The sequence below is a fragment of the Heptranchias perlo genome, chromosome 5, assembly GCF_035084215.1.
Source record: "Heptranchias perlo isolate sHepPer1 chromosome 5, sHepPer1.hap1, whole genome shotgun sequence".
Classification (NCBI taxonomy): Eukaryota; Metazoa; Chordata; class Chondrichthyes; order Hexanchiformes; family Hexanchidae; genus Heptranchias; species Heptranchias perlo.
The window spans coordinates 101,733,636-101,758,257 of NC_090329.1; the positions used below are offsets into that span (position 1 = coordinate 101,733,636).

The 24,622-nt window shown below is 40.3% G+C and overlaps 1 protein-coding gene and 1 long non-coding RNA gene across 4 annotated transcripts in view; one reads left to right on the top strand and one right to left on the bottom strand.

The window, feature by feature from the left end:
- Positions 1-1,570: 1,570 nt before the first annotated feature.
- Positions 1,571-8,602, bottom strand: LOC137321487 (uncharacterized). Its single transcript, XR_010962834.1, has 3 exons — positions 8,213-8,602; positions 6,357-6,523; positions 1,571-2,433 (listed from the first exon to the last, which is right to left on the bottom strand). It is a non-coding gene; the product is annotated as an uncharacterized lncRNA (long non-coding RNA).
- Positions 8,603-8,943: 341 nt separating this feature from the next.
- The window catches only part of phip (pleckstrin homology domain interacting protein), a 219,148-nt gene continuing 203,469 nt past the window's right edge, over positions 8,944-24,622 (top strand). For all 3 annotated transcript variants that reach the window (XM_067984931.1, XM_067984932.1, XM_067984933.1), the window contains exons 1-6: positions 8,944-9,092; positions 9,195-9,253; positions 9,338-9,367; positions 9,515-9,574; positions 19,349-19,499; positions 19,602-19,700. In XM_067984931.1, the coding sequence (XP_067841032.1) occupies positions 9,053-9,092; positions 9,195-9,253; positions 9,338-9,367; positions 9,515-9,574; positions 19,349-19,499; positions 19,602-19,700 (439 nt within the window). In that variant the 5' untranslated portion in view covers positions 8,944-9,052. The remainder of the gene's footprint in view (positions 9,093-9,194; positions 9,254-9,337; positions 9,368-9,514; positions 9,575-19,348; positions 19,500-19,601; positions 19,701-24,622) is intronic.

Sequence of the window (24,622 nt, forward strand, 5' to 3'; positions counted from 1 at the left end):
ACCTGCACATACATTACCTAAAACTGCACAAACACGTCATGTTTGACATGTCAGAATCATAATCATTTTTGTTGTAATATATTCCATTGCATACCTTCCGTGTGTGGCATCCAAAAGACAGTTTTTATTCATTCATGGGATAAGGGCGTCACTGACAAGGCCAGCATTTATTGTCCATCCCTAATTGCCCTTGAGAAGGTGGTGGTGAGCCGCCTTCTTGAACCGCTGCAGTCCATGTGGTGAAGGTTCTCCCACAGTGCTGTTAGGTAGGGAGTTCAAGGGTTTTGACCCAGCAACGATAAAGGAACAGCGATATATTTCCAAGTCAGGAAGGTGTGTGACTTGGAGGGGCATGTGCAGGTGGTGTTCCCATGCGCCTGCTGCCCTTGTCCTTCTAGGCGGTAGAGATCGCGGGTTTGGGAGGTGCTGTCGAAGAAGCCTTGGCGAGTTGCTGCAGTGCATCTTGTAAATGGTACACACTGCAGCCACGGTGTGCCGGTGGTGGAGGGAGTGAATGGGGTGCCAATCAAGTGGGCTGCTTTGTCCTGGATGGTGTTGAGCTTCTTGAGCGTTGTTGCAGCTGCACTCATCCAGGCAAGTGGAGCGTATTCCAGCATACTCCTGACTTGTGGCTTCGAGATGGTGGAAAGGCTTTGGGGAGTCAGGTGAGGAGTCACTCGCCGCAGAATACCCAGCCTCTGACCTGCTGTTGTAGCCACAGTATTTATGTGGCTGGTCCAGTTTAGTTTCTGGTCAATGGTGACCCCTAAGATGTTGATGGTGGGGGATTTGGCGATGGTAATGCCATTGAATGTCAAGGGGAGGTGGTTAGACTCGCTCTAGTTGGAGATGATCATTGCCTGGCGTGAATGTTACTTGCCACTTATGAGCCCAAGCCTGGATGTTGTCCAGGTCTTGCTGCACACGGGCACGGACTGCTTCATTATCTGAGGAGTTGCGAATGGAACGCAACACTGTGCAATCATCAGCGAACGTCCCCACTTCTGACCTTATGATGGAGGGAAGGTCATTGATGAAGCAGCTGAAGATAGTTGGGCCTAGGACACTGCCCTGAGGAACTCCTGCAATGATGTCCTGGGGCTAAGATGATCGGCCTCAAACAACCACTACCATCTTCCTTTGTGCTAGGTATGACTCTAGCCACTGGAGAGTTTTCCCCGATTCCCATTGACTTCAATTTTACTAAGGCTCCTTGATGCCACACTCGGTCATATGCTGCCTTGATGTCAAGGGCAGTCACTCTCACCTCACCTCTGGAATTCAGCTCTTTTGTCCATGTTTGGACCAAGGCTGTAATGAGCTCTGGAGCCGAGTGGTCCTGGCGGAACCCAAACTGAGCATCGGTGAGCAGGTTATTGGTGAGTAAGTGCCGCTTGATAGCACTGTCGACGACACCTTCCATCACTTTGCTGATGAATGAGAGTAGACTGATGGGGGCAGTAATTGGCCGGATTGGATTTGTCCTGCTTTTTGAGCATAAATTACATGTGCAAATGTGCATGATAATCTGAGAGACTTAACCCCAAGATGTTTTTGTATTGTGGCCGAAAGACGAAAGTGGGGTTATTTTTTTGTAAATCATTATGGGGAACAGATGTTAGGGGATTAAAGACATGCAGGTGATGACAGCATTTCACACAGTGTATTCTGTAAAGACAGAAGCAGATGTTTCCCTGAACAATTAAGAGGATATTCCCTCCAAGTACCTGGAATCGGAAACTCCTTAGGGCACTTATAGGTAGAGAGAATCAGCTGGCTAAAACCACTTAATGTTGTAGGAAAAAATGTTATTCTAACACTTGTGTGGAGAAATACCAGAAGTAGTAAATCATTTTCACTGGTCACATTACAATTCACTTTCAACTGATTTCTTTCGCCCAAGATACTCATGAATATAATTTTCATATATTTTCCGTCATAGCACATTGAAAGAGTGTAGGAATATGGTCTAAGCCATCATCTCCCACATGGCAGGAAATGACATTTTGGGTTTATATTCTGGATATAATTGGCTTTATTTGTTTGTAGGTTACTTGGTAAGCTACATTCGTAAAGGTGATTATCATATCAAAGCGCAGGCCACAGCATAGCACGGAGATCTCTAACCTTTTGGAATAGTTGGCTAGGCTCATGCATCACATCTCGGGAATGGGTTGGGTCTGATTAAATTATGTTTGTGATAAAATCACATTCAACAACATAATCACAATTTTAGGATTTACAAAAGAACATTTCCACATTTCTTGGAATATTATTTCTCTCAGAATCCTTTTGCTATCACTGTTTCTGAAGTGGAGATCTAGGCTTGCTTCTCTTTTGTTCTTGGTACCAGCTTTATTGTGGACAAGGAAGAAGTCTTCCAAATGTTTGCCTGTGATCCTTGAATGGAACCTAGACTTCTGCAGGTTAGTTCTGTTGAACAGTAATAGCATGAAGTGAGCATTACAATACATGACTACAAATACTTCTGGCACATCAGGGAATACTGGCAGATCTACTACATCAAACTGGCTCTTGAGTTGATCACATAGGACCATAATCAGTTGCATATGAATTTCTGGTGGGCTGATCAACAGAGATGGCAAAAGGGTTTCTGAACACATCTCGCTATCAATTGAAGAAGAGTTTGAAGCAGCTGACTTCACCTTGAAAGTGCAATAGGTCTCTGCAGCTCTTCCTGAATGGTATAAGGATAAGTGCAACAATTCACCACAAGTCAGTTGATTTTTGAACAGGTAAAGTTTCATCTTAAAAGCCCACACCTGGCGAACAGCTGTCATGACTTGGTAAACCCCATACAGCTTCATGTTGAAAACATTCAGGTAGTTTATGAGGTTCACTAGAAATGCAAGATCAGCCATACATGCCTTGCCAGCTCTTGGTCCGTAGCCTTGTAGATTACTGCACTTCATAAGTGCATATCCAAGTACTTTTTAAATGCAATGAGAGTTTCTGCCTCTACCACCCTTTCAGGCAGTGCGTTCCAGACCCCCACCACCCTCTGGGTGAAAAATTTCTCCTCAACTCTCTTCTAATCCTTCTACCAATTACTTTAAACCCATGCCCCCTGGTTATTGACCTCTCTGCTAAGGGAAATAGATCCTTCCTATCCACTCTATCTCGGCCCCTCATAATTTTATAACACCTCAATTAAATCTCCCCTCAGCCTCTTCTGTTCCCAAGAAAACAACCCCAGCCTATCCAATCTTTCCCTGTAGCTAAAATGCTCCAATCCAGGCAACATCCTCGTAAATCTCCTCTGTACCCTCTCTAGTGCAATCACATCTTTCCTGTAATGTGTTCACCAGAACTGTACGCAGTACTCTAGCTATGGCCTAACTAGTGTATTATACAGTTCTAGCATAACCTCCCTGTTCTTATGTTCTATGCCATGGCTAATAAAGGAAAGTATTCCGTATGCCTTCTTAACCACCTTATCTACCTGTCCTGCTATCTTCAGGGATTTGTGGACATGTACTCCAAGGTCCCTCTGTTCCACTACACTTCTCAGTATCCTCCCATTTATTGTGTACTCCCCTTGCCTTGTTTGCCCTCCCCAAAAGCATTACCCCACACTTCTCCGGATTGAATTCCATTTGCCACTTCTCTGCCCATCTGATCAGTCCATTGATAGCTTCCTGCAGTCTACAGCTTTCTTCCTCACTATCAATCACATGGCCAATTTTTGTATCATGTCCCCTACATTTAAGTCTAAATCATTGATGTATACCACAAAAAGCAAGGGACCTAGAACTGAGCCCTGCGGAACCCCAATCGAAACAGCCTTCCAGTCACAAAAACACCCGTCGACCATTACCCTTCGCTTCCTGCCACTGAGCCAATTTTGGATCCAACTTGCCACTTTCCGTTGGATCGCATGGGCTTTTACTTTTCTGACCAGTCTGCCACGTGGGACCTTGTCAAAAGCATGTAAAACAGAAACATATTTCTCTTGGCAATTGAGTCATTTGTAACAACCTGGTCACCCAAAAGCCATCAATTGAAAGGGAAAACAGAGTCAAAGGCACTGCTGTTCAGCTCCTGGTTTTTCTGCATTATACTCCGAGGTGTCTCCGCCATCAGCAGATAACTTAAAAAAATTGACATTTTCAGCTTGAATGCAGAATTATGTCATAGGAATGTTCTCAGCTTTACCAAAACTGAAATTCTGTGCGTTCCCATGATTTATTTTAGTGCTGCTTTTTTTTAATGCTCAAGAAACTTGAACATGTAGAAAGATATATGTTTAACATTCTTATGTAAATTGTGATCATTAAAATAAAACTTCTGAAATCATGACTGAATCGAAGGTTGGCAACGCTGTATGTACCGTTCTGCATTGACCATTCTGTATCTCGACAATGATCACACCACATACTGTAAGTTTTACTGACACTCATTTATGATAACTTAAAAATAAAATAAAATTTTAGTGTTCCTTATTGCATGAACTGCCTCCTCTTACAAATGCAAATGGTCAGTGTGTGGCAAGAGCAGTTTTTCAATAAACCAGGGAAAAAAGGGTTTCTTTTGAATTTCCTCTCACGTGGCTGCAACCTGTAGCTTACTCAGAAACTATTCCAATAACCCCCAGAGTCAGGCCTTTCCTTGCATGCCAATTCTGAGCTGAAACGGAGGACTGGAAAGGAAAAGGAGCAGAGAACGAGGAGGACTGCGACAAAATACAGGAAAACATTAATAAATTTGCAGAATGGGCATGTATTTGGCAAATGAATTTCAATACAGATGCGTGAGGTATTACATTTTGGTAGGAAGAATAAGGGTGCCACATACTGCTTGGATAATAAGGGTCTAAATGGCGTAGAGGAAGAGCAGAGGGATCTGGGAGTACAGATACATAAATCACTAAAAGTAGCGACGCAGGCTAATAAGGCCATAAAAAAAGCAAACTAAGCACAGGGGTTCATTTCTAGAGGGACAGAATTGAAACACAGGGAAGTTATGTTAAACTTGTATAGACCCTTGGTTAGATGACATTTGGAGTACTGTGAATAGTTCTGGTCTCCATATTATAAACAGGATATACAGGCACTGAAGAAGGTACAAAGAAGATTTACTAGGATGATACCAGAACTGAGGGGTCATACCTACCAGGAAACATTGAGAAGGCTGGGGCTCTTTTCTCTAGAAAAAAGACTGAGGGGTGACTTGATAGAGGCCTTTAAGATTATGAAAGGGTTTGGTAGGGTAGACGTAGAGATGTTTCCACCTGCGGGGTAGACCAGAACTAGGGGCTACAAATATAAGATAGTCACTAATAAATCCAATAAGGAATTCAGGAGAAACTCCTTTACATAGAGAGTGGTTAGAATGTGGAACTCGCTGCCACAAGGAGTAGCTGAGGCGACCAGCATAGATGCATTTAAGGGGAAGCTAGATAAACACACGAGGGAGAAAGGAATAGAAGGATATGCCAATGGCATTAGATGAAGTAGGGTGGGAGGAGGCTCGTGTGGAACATAAACACCGGGAGGGACCAGTTGGGCCGAATGGCCTGATTCTGTGCTGTACATTCTACACAAAAAAAACCCTGGACTGCTCACAAAGGACTTATGTCCATAACTGGTTCAACAGGAAGCATTGGGCAGCCTGAGTGCAGCCACCAATTCCAGTACTACCACTGCATTCACATAGAATTTAGCAAATCCAAAACAAAAGAGGCTATTCAAATTGCCACCTTATTAGCTGTTGTGTGAAGCCAGCCAAGCAGGGTGCAGCAAACTAGAATGAGGGCCTGTTTAGTGTGCTGCAATGCAAGGATGCAGCAGACTGCATGAAATGCCAATGTGGCCTGAATCCTGCCAACAGGCTAGAAATTGAACATTGCAGACACAATCTATTGCTTTAAATTACTGCTCCCTTTAACAACTCACTTAACATGATACTGAGTCATACTGACCAGGAAGGATCCAGGTTAATTTTTGGTCTGTGCTGACTTAGCTGATCTCAGCCAAAACAGTGATGAGGCACTAGAATCGGCCCCAGAATCCATGGGCAAAGGAGGGGGTAAAATATACAAAAATAAGCCCCCATGGTTTCCACCCCTTATTGCTATCTAGTAATCCCTGCTGAGCATGTGTGGGTGTCAAATGAGATCAGGCTCAGTGGAGAAGCCTTACACCGTCAAATACCCTGCCAATTTTCCCTACTGGGTTCATACATAAAGAATGACCACTTAGGCAAGGTACCAGAGGGCAACTGGTGCCTATGGTACTGTACTGCATCATTATTCACTGAAAATTGAATCTACATGATTGGATCAGTTATTTTGGTTAGCGCCTTATTTCATATTACAAGCATTCCAACTCTCTTACCTTGATCGAGTGAGTTGTTCTGTGAGTTTCATGGTGGGCCATTGGCAGCATCACACAGAGGCACAGCGCCCTATTTTATTAGCGAAGAGCTTACAGGGACTGACTCACTCCTACACAATGATCACGTGGTAGTGCACATTCCTGGTTGTTCCCTTCCACTGTTATGACTGAAGAACAGTAATACTGGTGACAAGAATCAGGTGTAAAATATAAAATAAACAAACCTTTAGCGAGGACTGCAGGACAGATGGTTGTTTACAGTTATTGTTGGTGAAAGATCAAACTGCAATCTCTTCTTTCATAGGACAGTAATAGGAATTTATGGAAATACACAAGATGCAACTGTTCATTGTTCCCTATTTGTACTTGAGTTCTGTGGAAGAAATCCCTCATCTCTACTCAGTATTGCCCTTGTAAGAATCCAGCCAAGTTCAACAACTCACTCTGTGCAGAACTGCTAATGTGAACTAGTCTGTGGCAAAACGTGCTGGGCACCAACACACATCACGAAATTCCAATCTCCTAGTTGGACAGGAATATTGAAACTTTAAAAGAAGCTATAGAATGAATGTTTTCACAATGTAGTACAGTAATTGTTATAAAAAATGCAAAAGGGTGGCAAACATTTTGCAGGCATATTAATACATTGTACTGAAAACATAAACTCTGCATTTTTCCCAAATAGAAACTAAGACTTTTAAACACAAGGACAAAAGGAAAATTATTTTTCTCAGATTGGCTATACCAATTTGCATATCAAAATACAATATTCCCGTTGTAAATTTACAGTAATGCACTGTGCTGATTCAGTTGACCTTCTTCCTACCTAGCTCATGTGCGATTTCATTTAGTTACCCGGAACAAATTACAGCATAATGAGGATATTAATGTGTAATTTGTATATAATACATTTTTGTAAAGAAAAAAAAAGTACAAATGGATAAATTTATAACTAGGGCTTGTTTTGTTTCAATTGATCACAATGGACTGTAAATTTTGCACTGACATAAACAATCTACATCAATTTTATCTCGAGTGGTATTACACGTTGATCAGTTCATGCAAAATTTGTTCTGCGTAAGATTGTTGACATGATGATGGCAGTAATAATTTAAACGCCAATATATAATTTTCATGACGGTTTAATACATTAATATACTCGATTAATCCTTTTAGTAATCCGACAACTAACACAGTTCCTGGGACAGTACTGATCAGATCGTCCAACGTCGAAAGGCAGTTTGCTCAGAAATTAATGTACGCCAGAAATTAAAGTGAATAAATTATAAGGTTATTTATTCGACTAGAAATTACCATTTAAAAATTAAACAGCAAGGAATTACATTTATTTTGATTTCTTGGGTTTACCAGCTAGACTACATAAAAATATGGTTTATGACAAATATAAATGAAAAGAACCACCTCATAACGCCGAATCACAAGTCGCATAATAGTATTTTTGATCGTTTCTATTAAATTATAAAATATGTAACTTACACCAGCAAGATCTAGTTTAAGTCTTAGGTATATTAGAAGAGGTCGAATATAAAACACACATGCAATTTTACTCAATGCACAACGCGAAATAACAAAGGCTACAATGCAAGAACTCACAATTAATTAGCCTTTCACATGGCTTCTCAAAAAATACATTTTTTTAAAAACAGAAGTAGATACACGTGGTTATTTCCAAATTTTGAATGGACTTAAAAAAAAAGAAAACTAAGGCACGACTGGCAAAGTAGCATTTTCACAATGTTTCACTGTTTGGATTATTTGCAACAATGGAAACATTAACATATTCTCTATCTACCCATAAACCGTGATTTACTGTATAAATCGGTCGCTCCAGTTACCAGCAACAAGCAGTTTGAAGGCATGCTCGAACCGAAGGAATGCTTTGTGGCGAGACCATGAATTCCTGCTATTTCCAAAACGAACATGCTCTCATTTTCCTCTCGCCCCTCCTTTTCCACCGTCTTCGGGCCACTTTCAGTTTCGCACGGACAGAAACGGGTTCTTACATGAATTATTTTAATAATTTCACAGTATTAATAATATGATAATAATTGATTGTGGTCTAAGGGGGAGGGAGGGAGAGGGAGGGAGTGGGGGTGGGCTAGGCTGGGCTGCTGAGCGCGCGCTCCCAGGCCGTGGAACAGCGCGCGGTATCCGTGTGTCTGTCTCTCGCAACATTTCCTTCCCCTTTTCTCGCTACATTGTAGCTGCGCTCATTCCTGATACTCTGCGTAATGTCACCTCACCCCAACCCCCCCCCCCAACCAAAACCATGCGTCAGATCCATCCGCCAGCGCAACCTCACAAAAAAAAATCGACAACCACCACCACACAAAAAAAAGAAAACCCTAAAGCTTTCACCCGAACACTTCCAACGCTAACACACGCAGCAGTGATTTTATGCAAGATTTTTTTTTTGTTTGTTTTTGCAAGTGTTTGGTGGGGTTTCGTGGGTGGTGGAGAGAGGGTGCTGAAGGGTATTCTGTTTCAACGTTGTGTGTTTGTTGTTGGGAACTCTGTTTTTGGTGCGGAAGGAGTCGCTCTGGTGGAGGAGTCTGCTCCTCTCTCTCTATGTGGGTGAATGGAGGAGACTCTTCCTGGAGAGTAAACACTCACGCGCAGACTAGCTGATTACATCGGATCCCTCACTGTTTAACACTAAAAAATCACCCCAAAACATGCCTGCTGATACTAAACAAATCTATGAGTTGGAATCTGGTGAGTAAACACATGAAGCAGAAAGGATTATGTGGGTTATTTTTACATTTACATCCACCATCAGGCATCTGATCACTGAACACTGTCTTATTATTTTAATAGAATTGTACTTCCTAATAGCCAGATTTTTGGCATCCGGACCCTGTCAGAAGGCGACTGAGGTGAGTAAATCTACATTTTGGGGTTTAATACTGTTTTGTGACTGATCTTTATGTGCAATAAACGGCTTTTATGTGCTCTTTCAGGTCCTGATACGCGAAGTGGAGGAGAAGCAGGTAGGCTGTTCAGCTCGCATTCTAACTCTGCAGAGGACTTTTACTTCTAATTTAAAACTGTATCGTCTTTTAATATTTTAAGAAAAGATGCTTGGCATGGATTTTGGGAGAATTTTGGTGATTGTAACCAGGGTTTATTTTTTCCAGCTGCTGCCGACAAGAATAGACTGGAAGGGGAAGGAGCATCCCAGGACCTACGAAAATTTGGTGAGAGATTCATATCACTGAGAAAACTTTTAGTGAGGAAAAATTGAATCTCCCGCAAAAATTTTACCAGGAAAACCGGATTAGCCCCCCAAAAAACAATGCTTTAGAGAGAAAAAAGAGTAGTCAGTAGTAAGTGATAGGTGATTGGGAATTTGTTTGGAGTTTGGGGTTAAAATTATGATTATCAGAAAAAATATGTAGTTTTAAGTATAGTGGAAATAAAGATACGTCATGATTATTGTGCAGGAGCAGGGCTGCCTGAGTGACGCGAGCGCTCACTGTGGTGAGAGAGCAGCAGTGAGAAGAAGGGAGGCGCTTTGACTCTCTCTCTCTCTCTCTCTATACACTCAGCACTAATGCAGCTTGGCAACGCTGATTGGTCTGAAAGCTTCTCTAGTTCATTTACAGATCTGCACACAAAACACACACACACAAAAAAAAATCAAAACAATATTAAATTTTACAGAAATAAGTGGCTAAGTTATTTTATTTATTTTGCAGCAGTGAGTTTATTGAAAGCCAGAAAAAGGAGGAAAGTATCGTTTTTTTTAACGTTGTTGCGTGATTATGTAGTTAAAATAACTTAAAAGATGAACTAGATTTTTGGGTTTATGGGGGAATTTTCCAGTTAAAAAACAAGAACCAAACAAGATTAAGATCAGATATAATGTATTGTGTGAAATACTTTTAGATGAGAAATAGGATGGATAATTTTGTGAATTAAGATAATTAATTTACAAACATTGCTGCAGGCATGGATGGAGGAGTTCATTGATTTCAAGACTATGTTTACAATATTATTTTCACAAATATAAAAGGTGGATTTTTAAAAATACTTTGTAAGTGAAAACTTTCAGAATTCCCTTCTCATAAAATACTACAGCAGAAACTCCTCTGTGCAATACTGTCCTTGGATTTATGGAGAAAGGATATTCTAAATAAAGTTTTTATATGGGTTCTTACTTAGCATAAAAAGGGTGAACAATACACCTGTTCAATTGTGGTGGTGGAGGAATCTGGAGCGAGAACTACTGTACAGGAAAAATAGGAAACTGGTGGCAAAACTTTTTGAGCTATTTTGTTGTAACAAGTCAATAACTATACAATTGTTTTGCATACTAAATTTGAAAACCTATAGCTTTTTTTTCTTGGAATATATAGGTGTTTTCATTAATGCAGGCAATGAGGTTATTTCATTTTTTTAAAGATTGTTTTGGATATTGCTGATTTGGTCTATTTCTGTTGTAGCAAGACTTTTCACATTTTCCAAGAAAGTAGTGAACTCTTATTTCTGACTGGTCTTTCTTTTGGAATTCAATACCCAGTTTCCCAAGTAAATCCTGACTAATTTTAGAATATTTCTTTTTAACATAAAATACTGTGGAATATTTACAAAATTTTGCACAATTGTTTATGAAGATACTGGCCAAAGAAATGGGAAATACTGCATAAATTGGGCACCTTACTTATTCACAGCCTTAGGAATAAATGAAAATGTATACTGAAAATATACACTATACGTAGTGTGTGACCTCAACTACACAAGGCTTGAATAGATATGCTACTGGAACCAGCCTGTTTACTCAATATCTGGAAATATACTTGTTAGAGTTTTCTTATAATCTTCTGAAGATACTTTTTGTGATTGTACAATACTTTATTATATTTTCCCCATTGATGAGAGTTGGATTGCAAGTGAAACTTCTAAGAAAATTAATTTTCACTGGAAGTATGAGAAGAGTTTGGAAAACAACTGACGTCGTGTGATTATTTATGAGTAATAGAGTGCTAGGCACAATATGGTTGTGACTCACTTTTGCCAAGAACCTTCCCCCACCTCCCCAAAAAAAATTGGAAAGATGCAGCCAGTCAAAAAATATGTAGCAAAATGCGCAATAGTTTGCTAAACTTTGTGTGTGTGTGCATAAGCATACACCAGTTGTCTTCTTGCAGGTATATCATATAGATGTTTCTGATTGAACTAAATCCTGAGAGAACCAAATAAAGCTTTCCATTTAATATTGGTGATGATTTAGGAATTAACCTGTTAAAGTACTGCTTTAATATTTTTGAACCACAAATAAATGTAATGATTACAGATTTCAAATTTATGGCAAAATACTGTAATGATTTGTGCACTTGTCCAATTCTGCTTTGTTAATTCAGAAAATATTTTTTTCAGAAGCACATGCTCAATAAGATGAGATATGAGATCTGTGTATTTTCAAAACTGATCAAGATCTCAGGAGGGACTTTATTTCCATGTATCTGTTTACTGCAGTGAAAACTTAATTCTTTCTATTAACAGTCGTTGGTAGATAATTTGTTGGATGGTAAATATTTATGTCTTTTGGTTTTAAAAACTAGTCTCCATCAAATTCCTAAAGTTATTTAACCCTTTGTAGCACATTATATTGGCCAATTGGAGAAAGTAAATGACTTTAGGAGCATTACTAGCATTTTAGATGACCATCTGACCAAAGAAGGCAGATCAGCTATCAAAGCCATACCACTGCTACTTGTGACTGCCCATAGGTTTCAATGAAATTTGATGTGGTACAATTTTAATTGCATGCTGTCACAGTTTACATATTCTGTTAATTTTACATGGCTTCAGATGCTAAGAAACGTCAGGAATTATTTCTAAAATGTTGCTTCATCACTGGGTTGATTATTGCATTTCCTTTTTAAGGAACTTTATTGAGAGATCGCAACACACCATTGCTGTCATATAGAACAGTTGTAAACTGGCAATTGGCAATCCCTGTATTGTCTAATGGGGATTTTTCTTAACCTAGTGGGAACGTGCCAAAGTGTTTTCTCTGCCCAATGTAAATATAAAATTCATTAAACTTCCAAAAGTTTTGGAGGGATTAAAACAAATAACTTGGATGATCAATCTATTGACAATCTAATTTTAAAACATCCCATAAGTATGCAGTCATACTGACATCTGAAAGCCGTAAAAGATTACATTTTTGCTTATATTGGAATAACTTTTTTCATAAAATTTATTTTTTTGCATATGTTCTCTTTAGTAATGAACAGCAATGTAAAACGGACAAGTGTACTTTTAAAAATAAATCTATCTTTTTCCTAATTTAGTTGTCTCCCCCCACATCTATTTTACCTCACTGTCTGGAGGGCAGGACAATCCAGTTTATGGATATTTTCATGGATATTAGCAATAATGTTCCCCGACTGAAACACCAGGAAGTGACTTTGAGATGTGTGAGAAAAGCTTTTTCTCTGGCCATTTTTCCTTCTATTTCTATTACACTACACTATCCAGACTCTGTGTGAAGAAACACTGTCCAATATCAGTCCTAAATTTGCCTTTCACTAGTTTGAACCTTTTGTCCCACTCAATTTAATTTAAAGTAATTTCCTGCATTTACCTTTTCCATATTGTAAACTTATATATTACTATCCAATCACCTCTCAGACACCTCGTTGCAAGGATAAAAAGCCTAAGCTTCTCCAATAATTCCTCATAACTCAAACTTTTGGCACTAGTGATCAACCTCGTGGACATGTGTGAGACAAGCAAAAATTCCCTTCTACCACTACTGGCTGGAAGTTAAATTGTAAATGTTTTCAAGGGTAAAACCCTAGTCCTCTGTGTTTTATTGAGACTTAGTGCCACAATCTAAGCTCGGTATATGAGTATGAGAATGTGAAATAAACAGAGTTGCCCTATTTATGCTTATGGCGCTCCGCTGTCTGAAGTTCATCTTTGTGTGGGCAGTTTTTGTGTCCTTTAAATTTAAAACATAACTGGGGCATAGTCCTAAATTTTTATTGAAGTCTACCTCTAGTTTACTCTAGGATGCGGCTAAATCTGCACAGGATTGAATCTTACCAGTGCAGCATGTACATTTCACTTGCTTTTCATTGTCAAATAGAAGTGCGTTTCCAGCCAATTTTGAGCCAATACAACCTCTGACCTCCAGCCTAAGTGGAGCATTGGTTGAGAGTTTGCTGTTGTAGCTGACCTATGATGTTTTGGGGCTCTCTTCTCTGTTGTAAATAAATCTTCTTAACATGTGGGAGGAACACATTTTGAGGGCTAATTGATTAGGCGTCTAGAAGATAAAAAATTAAATGGTGAAACAAAAATAAATCTTTTCATTGATCACAAAATAGTACTGCATTTTAAACTTAATAAATCTTAAATATACACAGCATGAGGAGCATGGCTTACCCTTAGAGGAGGTCTGATATTTATAGCATGAGTGCTGGTTTAATTTGGTAAAACCACTGGTGGGAGTTGCTTGTCCTTAGTTTCACTTCCTTGCTTAAAAAGTATGTAAATGGCATTTTTATTTTTAAATGCTTTTTTTAAAATAACACTCTTATAATAGATTTAAAAATGCAGTACTTAAGAAAAAAATCATAAGTAATTTGTTGGAGACTTTAGTTGGTTAGTATGTTTTTTAGCAGGACGCCTGAGATGTGCTGATACAGCTAAGTTACAGGACCATTTTGCCTTAGGCTGAGTACGGAATATGAAACGATGCATTACAAAAATCATGAACGAAAATGATTTTTTTTTCTTACGGCACACTAAGATGGTTTTTAAATAAAGATTCTCAATACGCTTAGTAATCTGCACAGCAGATGTATGGACTCACAAATGATGCAGTGTAGGCAAATTTTAGAATCATAGAAATTTCAGCACAGAAAGGGGCTACTTGTACCTGTGTCAGTACAAACTCCACATTTGGAATGATCTACTTAAATCTGCTTAATCGTTAATATTTGTCCTCTTCAAGTGTTTATCCAATCCAGTTCCCTCTTAAATGAAGTGATTTACTTTGCTTCAATAGCCACTGCTGGTGATGTATATTCTGTATTATAATAACCATTTATGTGAAAAAAATTCTCCTTATCTCCTCCTTTATGCTTTCAGTACAAAGTCCTACTTTATGCCTACTGGTTACTGACAAATGGAAATAATCTTTCACCATTTATCTTCTCAACCTTTTTTCAAAAAAAACTTTGAGCACTTCTATAGATTCCCTTTAACCTTCTCTGTTCCAATGATTACAGTCCTAGTTTTTCAACTCCCTCGTATAAGTACATCTTCTCATTCTTACTATAATCCTAGCAAGTCTGTGTTCTAAGGAGAGCCAAGTGGGTGAAAACCTTATTGAACTTTGTATAGCTGTATTGCATTATTTGTTGCATCACTATTGCTAGAAAACTTTTTAAAATTGTGTCGGCTGGAGAAACAGTTATTTTAAAAAATGTTTACATTTTAGGGCAGTGCAGACTTTTTCTCATAAATGAATTTAGTAAATATTTTATTCACAAGACAGAAATTCATGAGGAAATGTTAGTGCAACAAAATAATCTACTTTTTGAATATTTCTATTTTCTGAGATGGAATTCTATTAATGATATTACAGTTATTTCCCCCTAAATTAGTAAGATTTTTTCCCTCCTTGATTTTGTTGGCTTCTAGGGTGCAGTTCCATGGGTAATACCATCGGTATCTGATCCAAATGACCATTCTTTGTTTTCCCTTCCTTAGTCCAGGAGCACTGCAGCCAATTATGGAGTCCCTACTACTGCCCCAGACAAGATCTGCTAACTCAGGATAGTCTCAATAATTGAAACAGGGGCATTTAGGTCTGGATGTCTAAGTGCTATACATCGAAACTACAGCACAGAAACAGGCCATTCGGCCCAACTGGTCTATGCCGGCATTTATGCACCTCCCTCCATACTTCATCTAACCCTATCAGGATACCCTTCTATTCCTTTCTCCCTCATTTGCTTATCTAGCTTCCCCTTAAATGCATCTATGCTCATCGCCTCAACTACTTTTTGTGGTAGTGCGTTCCACATTTACCACTCTTTGGGTAAAGAAGTTTCTCCTGAATTCCCTATTAGATTTATTAGCGACTATTTTATATTTGTGACCTCTAGTTTTGGACTCCCCCACAAGTGGAAACATTTTTTCTACGTCTACCCTATCATTATCTTAAAGGCCTCTTTCAGGACACCCCTCAGCCTTCTCTTTTCTGGAGAAAAGAGCCCCAGCCTGTTCAGCCTTTTCTGATAAGGATATTCTCTCAGTTCTGGTATCATCCTTGTAAATCTTTTTTGCATCCTCTCCAATGCCTCTATATCCTTTTTATAATAGGGAGACCATAACTGCACAGTACTCTGTCCTGTTTAGACTCTTATTATCCAAGCAGTATGTGGCCTCCTTATTCTTCCCACCAAAATGCATCACCTCATACTTATCTGTATTGAAATTCATTTGCCAATTACACGCCCATTCTGCCAGTTTATTAATATCCTCTTGCATTTTGACGCATTCTTCCTTTGTATTAACTACACCCCCTAATTTGGTGTAGTCCGCAAATTTAGAGATTGTACTTCCGATTCCCTCCTTTCTATTTTTGTCACTGCAAAGAAAATTATAGTTGCTTCAAACTGGGGGGGGAACCTCCCACAAAGCACCACGGTCATTGTAGTTTATCCTTAACATCGATGAGTGAATGAGAGTGCTGAACCATCCAGCAAAAAGTGAAAGATTATGTCGTCCCAAGGTACACGGGATGTGCATTCATACTGGTGTAAATCGTATACCAGTTGATTCCTTTATCCATTAGGTTGTTGAGTGTGAAGGGGGTGGGCGGGGCAGCTCTGTAAATTTTAAATTGTAAATCGCTGGGCAGGAACAGGGTGGTAGCTCTCCGAAAATTGCAGGGCTGAATTTACCACCAGATCCTGCTCCTGACCTGTCCACCGCCGTTTCTGACCCGACTCTTTCAGCTTGGTGCCTACTTGCAATATAAAAATCGGGGTCCTACCCTGATGCAGTTTTTAGTTACCAACCTGTGTGCCGCCATAAGTACTAGCCACCTAACCAGTGGTCATGGCTGCTCAGAAAACGTGGCAAAATACCTCTAGCACTGACTTATTTTGTAGGGCTAGAAGGAGCATGAATGGTGACCCGTTTGCATCTCTTTATTTAGTAACTGCTAAGAAAATTATAGTTGCTTCAAACTAGGGGGGAGAAAACCCCACAAAGCACCACGGTCATTGTCGTTTATCCTTAACAAAAGTGAGTTAGTGAGTGCTGAACCATCCAGCAAAATGTAAAAGATTATGTCGTCGCAAGGTACACGGGATATACATTCATACTACTCAAGAGTTTTATTTTGTTTAACTGCAGTTGATTCTTCTGGGATTTAATATAATAAAAATCTTTATTATATTAGTCTTTCCCGTAACGCAGCTTTCCTGTTGTGTCAAATACCTACCTAACAGCACTGTGGGAGAACCTTCACCACACGGACTGCAGCGGTTCAAGAAGGCGGCTCACCTCCACCTTCTCAAGGGCAATTAGGGATGGGCAATAAATGCTGGCCTTGCCAGCGATGCCCACATCCCATGAACGAATAAAAAAATATATATTCTACGCGGAACAGCAATGAAGCTAAGTTATAATATTGTTAAGATCTCTAGAAATGTTTGGAAGTTATGGTAAACCTTTATAAATCACTGTTTAGGCCTCATCTAGTATATTGTGTCCAAGCACCACACTTTAGGAAGGACGTCAAGGCCTTGGAGAGGATGCAGAGGAGATTTACCAGAATGGTACCAGGGATGAGTGACTTCAGCTATGTGGAGAGATTAAGAGAAGCTGGGATTGTTCTCCTTAGAGCAGAGAAGGTTAAGGGGAGATTTTATAGAAGTATTCAAAATTATGAGGGATTTTGACGAGTAGAAAGGGAGAAACTGTTTCCACTGGCAGGAGGGTCAGTAACCAAAGGACTCAGATGGTTATAAATCCATGGGAGAAATTAGAATTTTTTAATGCAGATCTGGAATGCACTACCTGAAAGGGCAGTAGAAGCAGATTCAATAGTAACTTTCAAAAGGGAATTGGATATTTACTCGAAAAGGAGAAATTTGGTGTGCTATGGGGAAAGAGCAGGAGAGTGGGACTAATTGGATAGTTCTTTCAAAGAGCCGGCACAGACACAATGGGGTCAATTTTCGGGTGGCTGAGCGGGTGCGTTTGTGGCTGGGGGGGTGGGGGCTTCTAAAATTGGGGAATCCCAGAGCGGGTCCAGAGCCCGGCTCCAACCCGTCCACTTCCAGGTTCCCCAATAACGCGAATTGGTGCGCACGCAGCCCCCGCATGCGGGACTCCCATCGGCAATCCGCCTCCGCCACGTGGAGCTACACAACACGGAGCGGCGCACAGGCACCTGCACAAAGTAGTCGTGCAACTACACATACACCCACTGTAGGGTGACCCAGTTGGTGGCATCTAGGGTGTTCATTGAGAACCTCATGAAAGGGCCTTATTGCACAAGCCAGTCAAGAATGGCCAAGAAGTGGCAGTAGTGGTGACAATATAATATGTAATGTGAGTTGATCAGAAATCAAATATAAGTAAAAGCCATGACAAACCTTCAAACACCCTTGTGCATCCCCTTCATGCTCACGACACGTTTGCCTTATGCTTCCTACTACACATACGTGATGCATGCCCTGTGGCTGCAGCACTGGTAGTGGCAGGTGGGGTGAAGCTGATCGTGAAAGAGATGCATGAGAGGGTGAGTATGAGACAGAGCCATGAGATTGTATGAGGATTGGGTTGAGTGGTAGTGGTGGGATGAGTACTGGCGAGGTGAGGAAGTGCAGGTAAGATGAGGATGAGGGTTCAGTGGGTGTGAGGAGTGATGTGATAGAGTAGTGTTGGCAGTGCAGAAGGAAATGTGAGGTGGGGGCGGTGATGTGGCAGACAGAGTGTAGGGGAATTAGTAAGTGTACTCACTTTGGCTGACCTGGTTAGGTTATTGAAGCGCCTCCTGCACTGTATGCAGGTGCATGATATGCTGGTGGTGCTGGTGACCTCCTCTGCCACCTTGAGCCAGGCCTTCGTGGTGGCAGAGGCAGGCCACTTCCTCCTGTCCTCTGGGTGGAAGATCTCCCTCCTCCTCGCCCCATCCAGTAAGGCCTGGAGTGAGGCATCATTAAACCTGGGAGTAGCCTTCCCCCTGGGATGCTCCATGCTGTAATTTTGCCTATTTTCTGTAGCATCAGTCAGTGGAGGACTGCCCTTTTAAATAGGGTTCCTCCAGCTGACAGTCTATGATGTGGGTGCGCAGTCCGCCCATTGTGCAGCTTTCCAGCGCGAAACCCGGAAGCCAAGGTAAGTGGCTTCAATTTATTTATGATCGCGTGCCAAACCTACCGATTTCACTGGGCACGTTACCCACCCACCCAGTCGACCCCCCGCTGCCAATTTGCCTCCCTCCTAATATCGGGCCCAATGGAATGAATGGCCTCCTTCTGTGCTGGAAAATTTTATGATTCTCAAATTTTCTGGAGCTATTTCATGTGATCTTAGTGAAAATGTACATTAATTGTCCCAGTCTTTATTTAGAGGCTAGATGATAACGGTGATAGCTGCTTTCTGCAAGCTGCTGGCTACCTGTTTAACTAGATTTTACAGTACAATCTGATCCGTACTGCACAGGTCTTTGCTTGGCTTATGCCCTAAATATAGGGGAACAGCCAGTGAAATGTATTATAGTAATATTTATATATTATATAATGTATGTATATATGACTCAGCAGATTTGTAAAATGAAGGTACACTGTTCTTTTTTGCTATGAGATATTGTTGAAAAGAAAATGGATATTGATGAAGGATAAACAATCTTTGTATTGAATGCTGGTATTTAATAATTTCTCATGCTTATTTCTGATAGCAAACATTTTTTTCTGTCTATTAAAAAGGTGAAAACTCATAGACACATAGCTCCAGATCATCTCCTTCAGATATGTCAGCGACTTGGACCTCTCCTAGAGAAAGAGACCCCACAGAGTGTGCCAGGAGTGCATTCGTTACTGGGAGCTGGAAGACAGTCTTTGCTTCGAACAAACAAAAGTACGAGCAGCTAAGTAGTAAACCAATGTCATAATTTTTCTTCTTCATTACAAAGCGTACTCATTATGACAATTCTGAATTTTTTTTAAATTTAAAAAACAGGTTGTAAACATGTGGTATGGAAAGGCTCTGCACTCGCAGCATTGCATCGAGGGAGGCCCCCTGAGCCACCAATCAATTATGGCAGCCCACCTAATATAGGTATGTTTATGTTGGGTTCTGTTTCATTTTGGTAATGGTCAAAACAATATTTATTTTACCAGTTCATTGTCTCTTATGTTTGCATGATGATTAGTGTGAGGGATGGCGATACTGATAGAATGGCACAGTTTTCTATTTTTTGAATCTTCAGGTATCGTATAGTGAGGTGCAGAGTAAAATTCCCACTATTCTGCTGTAATAATGTACCTGACTCTGGAACAATGTACCTGACTGTGGAAGAGCACTACTCTTTTATCAGTGTGAATGTCCCTGTTTACTACACTACTCGTACTTATAAGGTGCCAGTTTAGTATCATCCCGTGCTGAATTATAAGGTTTGTGCTGTCAATCAGTGCCCAGTAGAAATTGGGTTAAGACTGTCCACATTATATCGTGTACATCAGAACTGTGGAATTATAGCCCTAGGGGCGCCTGTGCACTTTTAATGTGATGAACACCGCATGAGAAGGGACAAAGATGCGATGAGATTTGGAAGGTCTCTAAATGTAAAGAGTAATAGGAATGAACTGTCATAGCATGAAAGCATACATATCAGTTAGTGTTATATTCCACTTATATGTGGTTAATTCCTGGAGATTGTCAAGAGATTTGTATCGTTGTTGTTTGGAATAATGCCAGTTTAATGTTGATTAGTGGAGTAGAGGGAGGAGCAGCTGTTACATGTTTCTAGAATGAGTTAACTGGGAACAAGTGAATAGTGCAGTTGTGTTGAATACGTTCTGTGACATCAAGGTGGGAAATAGATTATTGGGGCAAGATTTTAGCCCGGAGCCAGGAAGGGGGCGGGGGGTGGAATTCCTGATAGGAAACCCGGAAGTACAGAGGTCACCAGGGTGGGGGGGGTGGTGGTCAGTCATGGAGGGGGTAGGGGGGCTGTCAGCCATCGGGGGGTCATCGTGGGGGATGGTCAGAGATCGTGAGGGGGGGGTCAGAGATCGTTGGGGGTCACTGCATGTAGGCTTGTTCAGCCTGGGGGAAACTCTTCTGCTCCTCCGGGCCCACAAGCTGTGCTATAAAGGCACTTACCTGCAGTTTCGGGCCTTCTCGCCTCCTCTCACATGGCCTGAAGTAGAAGGCCTGGGAATCCCAGCCCCCAGGGGCTAAAATCAAAAAGCTTTGAAAATGGAGGCCCTGAGCCTCCTTCAAGGCTTTTAATGCCCGACCCGCCTCCTGAGAGCAGGTCACCCGCCCCCGTGAAAACTGGAAATGATTTTAGATTTTTGCAATTGTTACTGCCTCCTGCCCCCAACACACCCATTTTCCCAGGCTAAAATCATGTCCTTGATAAATATTAATGATCAGTAGAGCTGAGCAACAAAGTAATCTATTCAGGAAGTTGAGAGTTCAAGCTCCACTCCAAGACTTGAGCATATCATCTAGGCTGTTGTTTCAATGCAGTAATGAGTACCGCAACATCAGCGGTGGAGTCTTTCGGGTGAGACGTTAAACTGAGGTCCCATTTGTGTGTTCCAGCAGTTCATGTGGATATTAAATATCCCATGACACTTCTGAGAAGAGCAGGTGTTTTCCCACAGTCCTTGTGAACAGTCTTCGCTCAAGCAAAACCACTAAAAACAGATTAAATGGTCGTTCATCTCATTGCTGTTTATAGTATCTTATCCATAAGATGACTGCAATGTTTCCCTGCACAAGTCATTGCTCTTCAAAGTAATTCAGTATATGTGAAGCATTTTGGGATGTTTCTGAGATATGTGATGAGATATCTTTTTTTTCTAGAATCATTTGAGGTGGCTAGAAAGGTGCAGTTGTGGTCATGGGTAACTTTAATTATCTAGAATTTGGATAAGGTGGGGCAAAAATAAATTTGAGCTAATCCAGGTTTGATTTATGAAATTTCTGAAAAGATTATTGTACCTAAGGTTAGTAACTAGGTGGTGGAGGATGTTTAACCACAAATGAGCTTGACCGTAGACATTGGTGAGGATTAACTTCAAGCATAGTGGGGTTAGAATGCCAGATTTCGAAAGGCCACATCTTAATACTGTTGGGGGCAGATAAAAACCCAGGAAACATTATACGGGTAAACAGCGACAGAGAAATATGTTTGAGAAAAGTTGAGAGATTCAGTTGTATTACATAATACAACTATACTGGGACTGAATGGCAGAATAAAGATGCAAAGAAAAGAATAAGAAACAAGAAAATTTGTTTCAAGCCGTAATCCTGGATCTCCCATGGCATTGCTGCTGGTGAGTCTGAGAATGTGTTGTTGTATAACGATGGGAGTAATATATCATGTAACTCGCAATGTGTTATATAAAACCAGAGATCAGACAGGTCACATAGGCTGAGTGAACTGCCACTTTCCTCCTCCCACCCCCCTTCCTCCCATAAAAAGCAGCAAAGTGCAATCTACAAATACTGACCAAATTTTGCTACAAAATTGACAATAATCTGTGTCATGGAAAATGGGCACCAATCGTGCATGTGCAGATCGCCAGGCCAAAGACTAAGTGCACATGATACAGCTCCATTTTAAATCAAAAAGAAAGAAGTAATATGTAATTAATGCTTCAAACTGCGTGTGATCAAAAATAATAGCTCCTAGGAAAATTGTGCTCAGTGGTGAATGCAAGAATGCTGTGTTGGAGGTGACAAAGGACAATTAAGTCCCAAATCAAAGGCCAAAGAGAGAAATGGTCAAAGGGAATCAAGTCATCTTCCAAAGTGCTTTTTAATGAAAAATAACAGGTCCCAAGATAAATATTAGGTGCCTGGTCAGAAGCCATGAATGCATGATCGGGCCCGACTTGAAGTCACCAAGAAATGAGCACCAAAATCCACCTGAAGAAGATAATCTGTAAGCAAGGACATAAACTCTAGGTTAAGACTCACTAGAGAGGTTGTGCTTCTACAAATAAACATTCTTAGAGCAAAAAAGTCAGATTAAATTATACAGATAAATATAAATCATTTTGGTTTTTTTGTTATCTTGTATGTAAATCATGTAAGACGTATATCCTGGGCTTAGTGAGAAACCAAGATGACAATGAGATCATTATTTTTAAGAAATCTTGAGAAATTTCATTGATTTGTACTGTCCCATTTAGTTGCTGTTTCTTTAATGGTAGCTATTGATTCATTTTCTGCCACTTGTTCACTCTTTATTGAAAGTTTTATGTTGTGCGCAGCTTGGTCATTGGTATCTTTTTGCTGCTTAGTTGTTCATTGGTAATTTTTGATAACTCTGTAATTCCACTGCAGTTAATCCACATTGTTCACTTAAAATTAATTTATTGCTCTATTTATTTCACTCAGTCAGGATTTTTGGACCAAGGATACTTACAGTGTCTGACATTGAGATGCGAGGTATGCATATTAGATGCAAGACTATTAATTTTTATAGATAGATAAGAAATTTGGAAAGTAAAGAGATAAGGTAAGAGAGAACTAGGAAATATTACATTTAAAATTGGGGAAGACAAATAGAAAAACAAATTTTGATGGGTGGGGGGAACTGAATATTCAGTTACATCCATAACTCGTAGAGGGTTGAGAAACAGGCTGGTTCTGTATAGTATGAGAATATAGATTAGTTGAAGGAAGTTATGGTATGGCCGAAAAAGTTCTTCAATTCAAGAAGAATTTCTGGATCATTTCTGAATATCTGAGACTGGTCAGTTTTTAAAGATTCTTTCTTATATCCCCCTTTGTGGGTAGAACAAGCAAATGATTTTCTCCTAGGCATCTGAGTTTAATCCATAGATAATGGCTTGGAATTTGCTGGAACAGTGCATATTGTCACGAACGCCATGAATTAGACTTTTGTATGCCCCAGTTCTCCAGTGGGGAATTTGATCCAAAATTTGCTGGCGAACTCAAAAAGAGCCAATGTATTGATCCCTTAGTGCTAACAGATAAGAATATAAAAAGGTGCGACAATCTCCAGCTAGTATACCATGCTGTATTAAATTAATTATTTGGGTGTTTATCCAAAGTTAAATATTCACTGTTAAAGCCTAAGTGATGAAAGAGCTGGATGATGGAAAATCTGCTGTGAACTGCAAGAGTCCAATCAGAAAGAGTGACCAGGAAGTGGCCCGGAGATACCTGGAGACCTACTACCAACTTATTTAAAATCCTGTGTTCCCAGATAGGGTGAATGAGTCATCAACCTAAAACAAGTATAGTTGTCTTTTTTTAAAAAGTTATTATCAAAGGTCTTGATATTTGCAACGGGTAAAAGTTCTGCTTCAAGTTGGTCAGCGTCTTCAACTACTGGGTATTCGACTGGTTCTGTTATCTGCGCATACACATCTCAATTTGTGTTGATTCTGCTAAGGATAATCGCCGTTAAGTTAGTTTAACACCAAGCCAGTACCTTTTCCAACTTGTTAAAGTTCCCCAATTCAATTTTGCATTCCTCTTCCTTCAATACAAATCACACCGCTGCCAGGTCGCCAGCACTGTTCTGGATCAGTCTAAGTAGCAGCGGCGATCAGAGCAGCGTTAATACAGCAAATTGGACATCGCCATTGATTTTATAGGGGAGGGCGGAGCTATAATACAAGTCTCACTGTTTCGGCTAGGGTCACAGCGGAGTGGCGCAGAGGATCCCAGGAAATTTTGGTGTGGCACAAGTAATGGCTTGAGGCACCTGTGCCACAGTTTCCTGGAAAATGCATCTGTGCCGTAGTATTGGCATACACTGAAGATGTGCCAATACTATGGTGCGAGTTTCCAGCAAATTCTGGCCCAATGTGTATACAGATATTAAATAAAAATTAATTGTGGTCATCTGATGAATTTTGTTATAGGTGGAGCAGGAAGGAAAATTGGGAATTTTTGTAGATCAATAAAATAGACGAAGACGGCAACTTAATAAGGCAGAAAGTTAGGGTGCATTGCTAGATTCATGATGTATAAACCCAAAAATATTT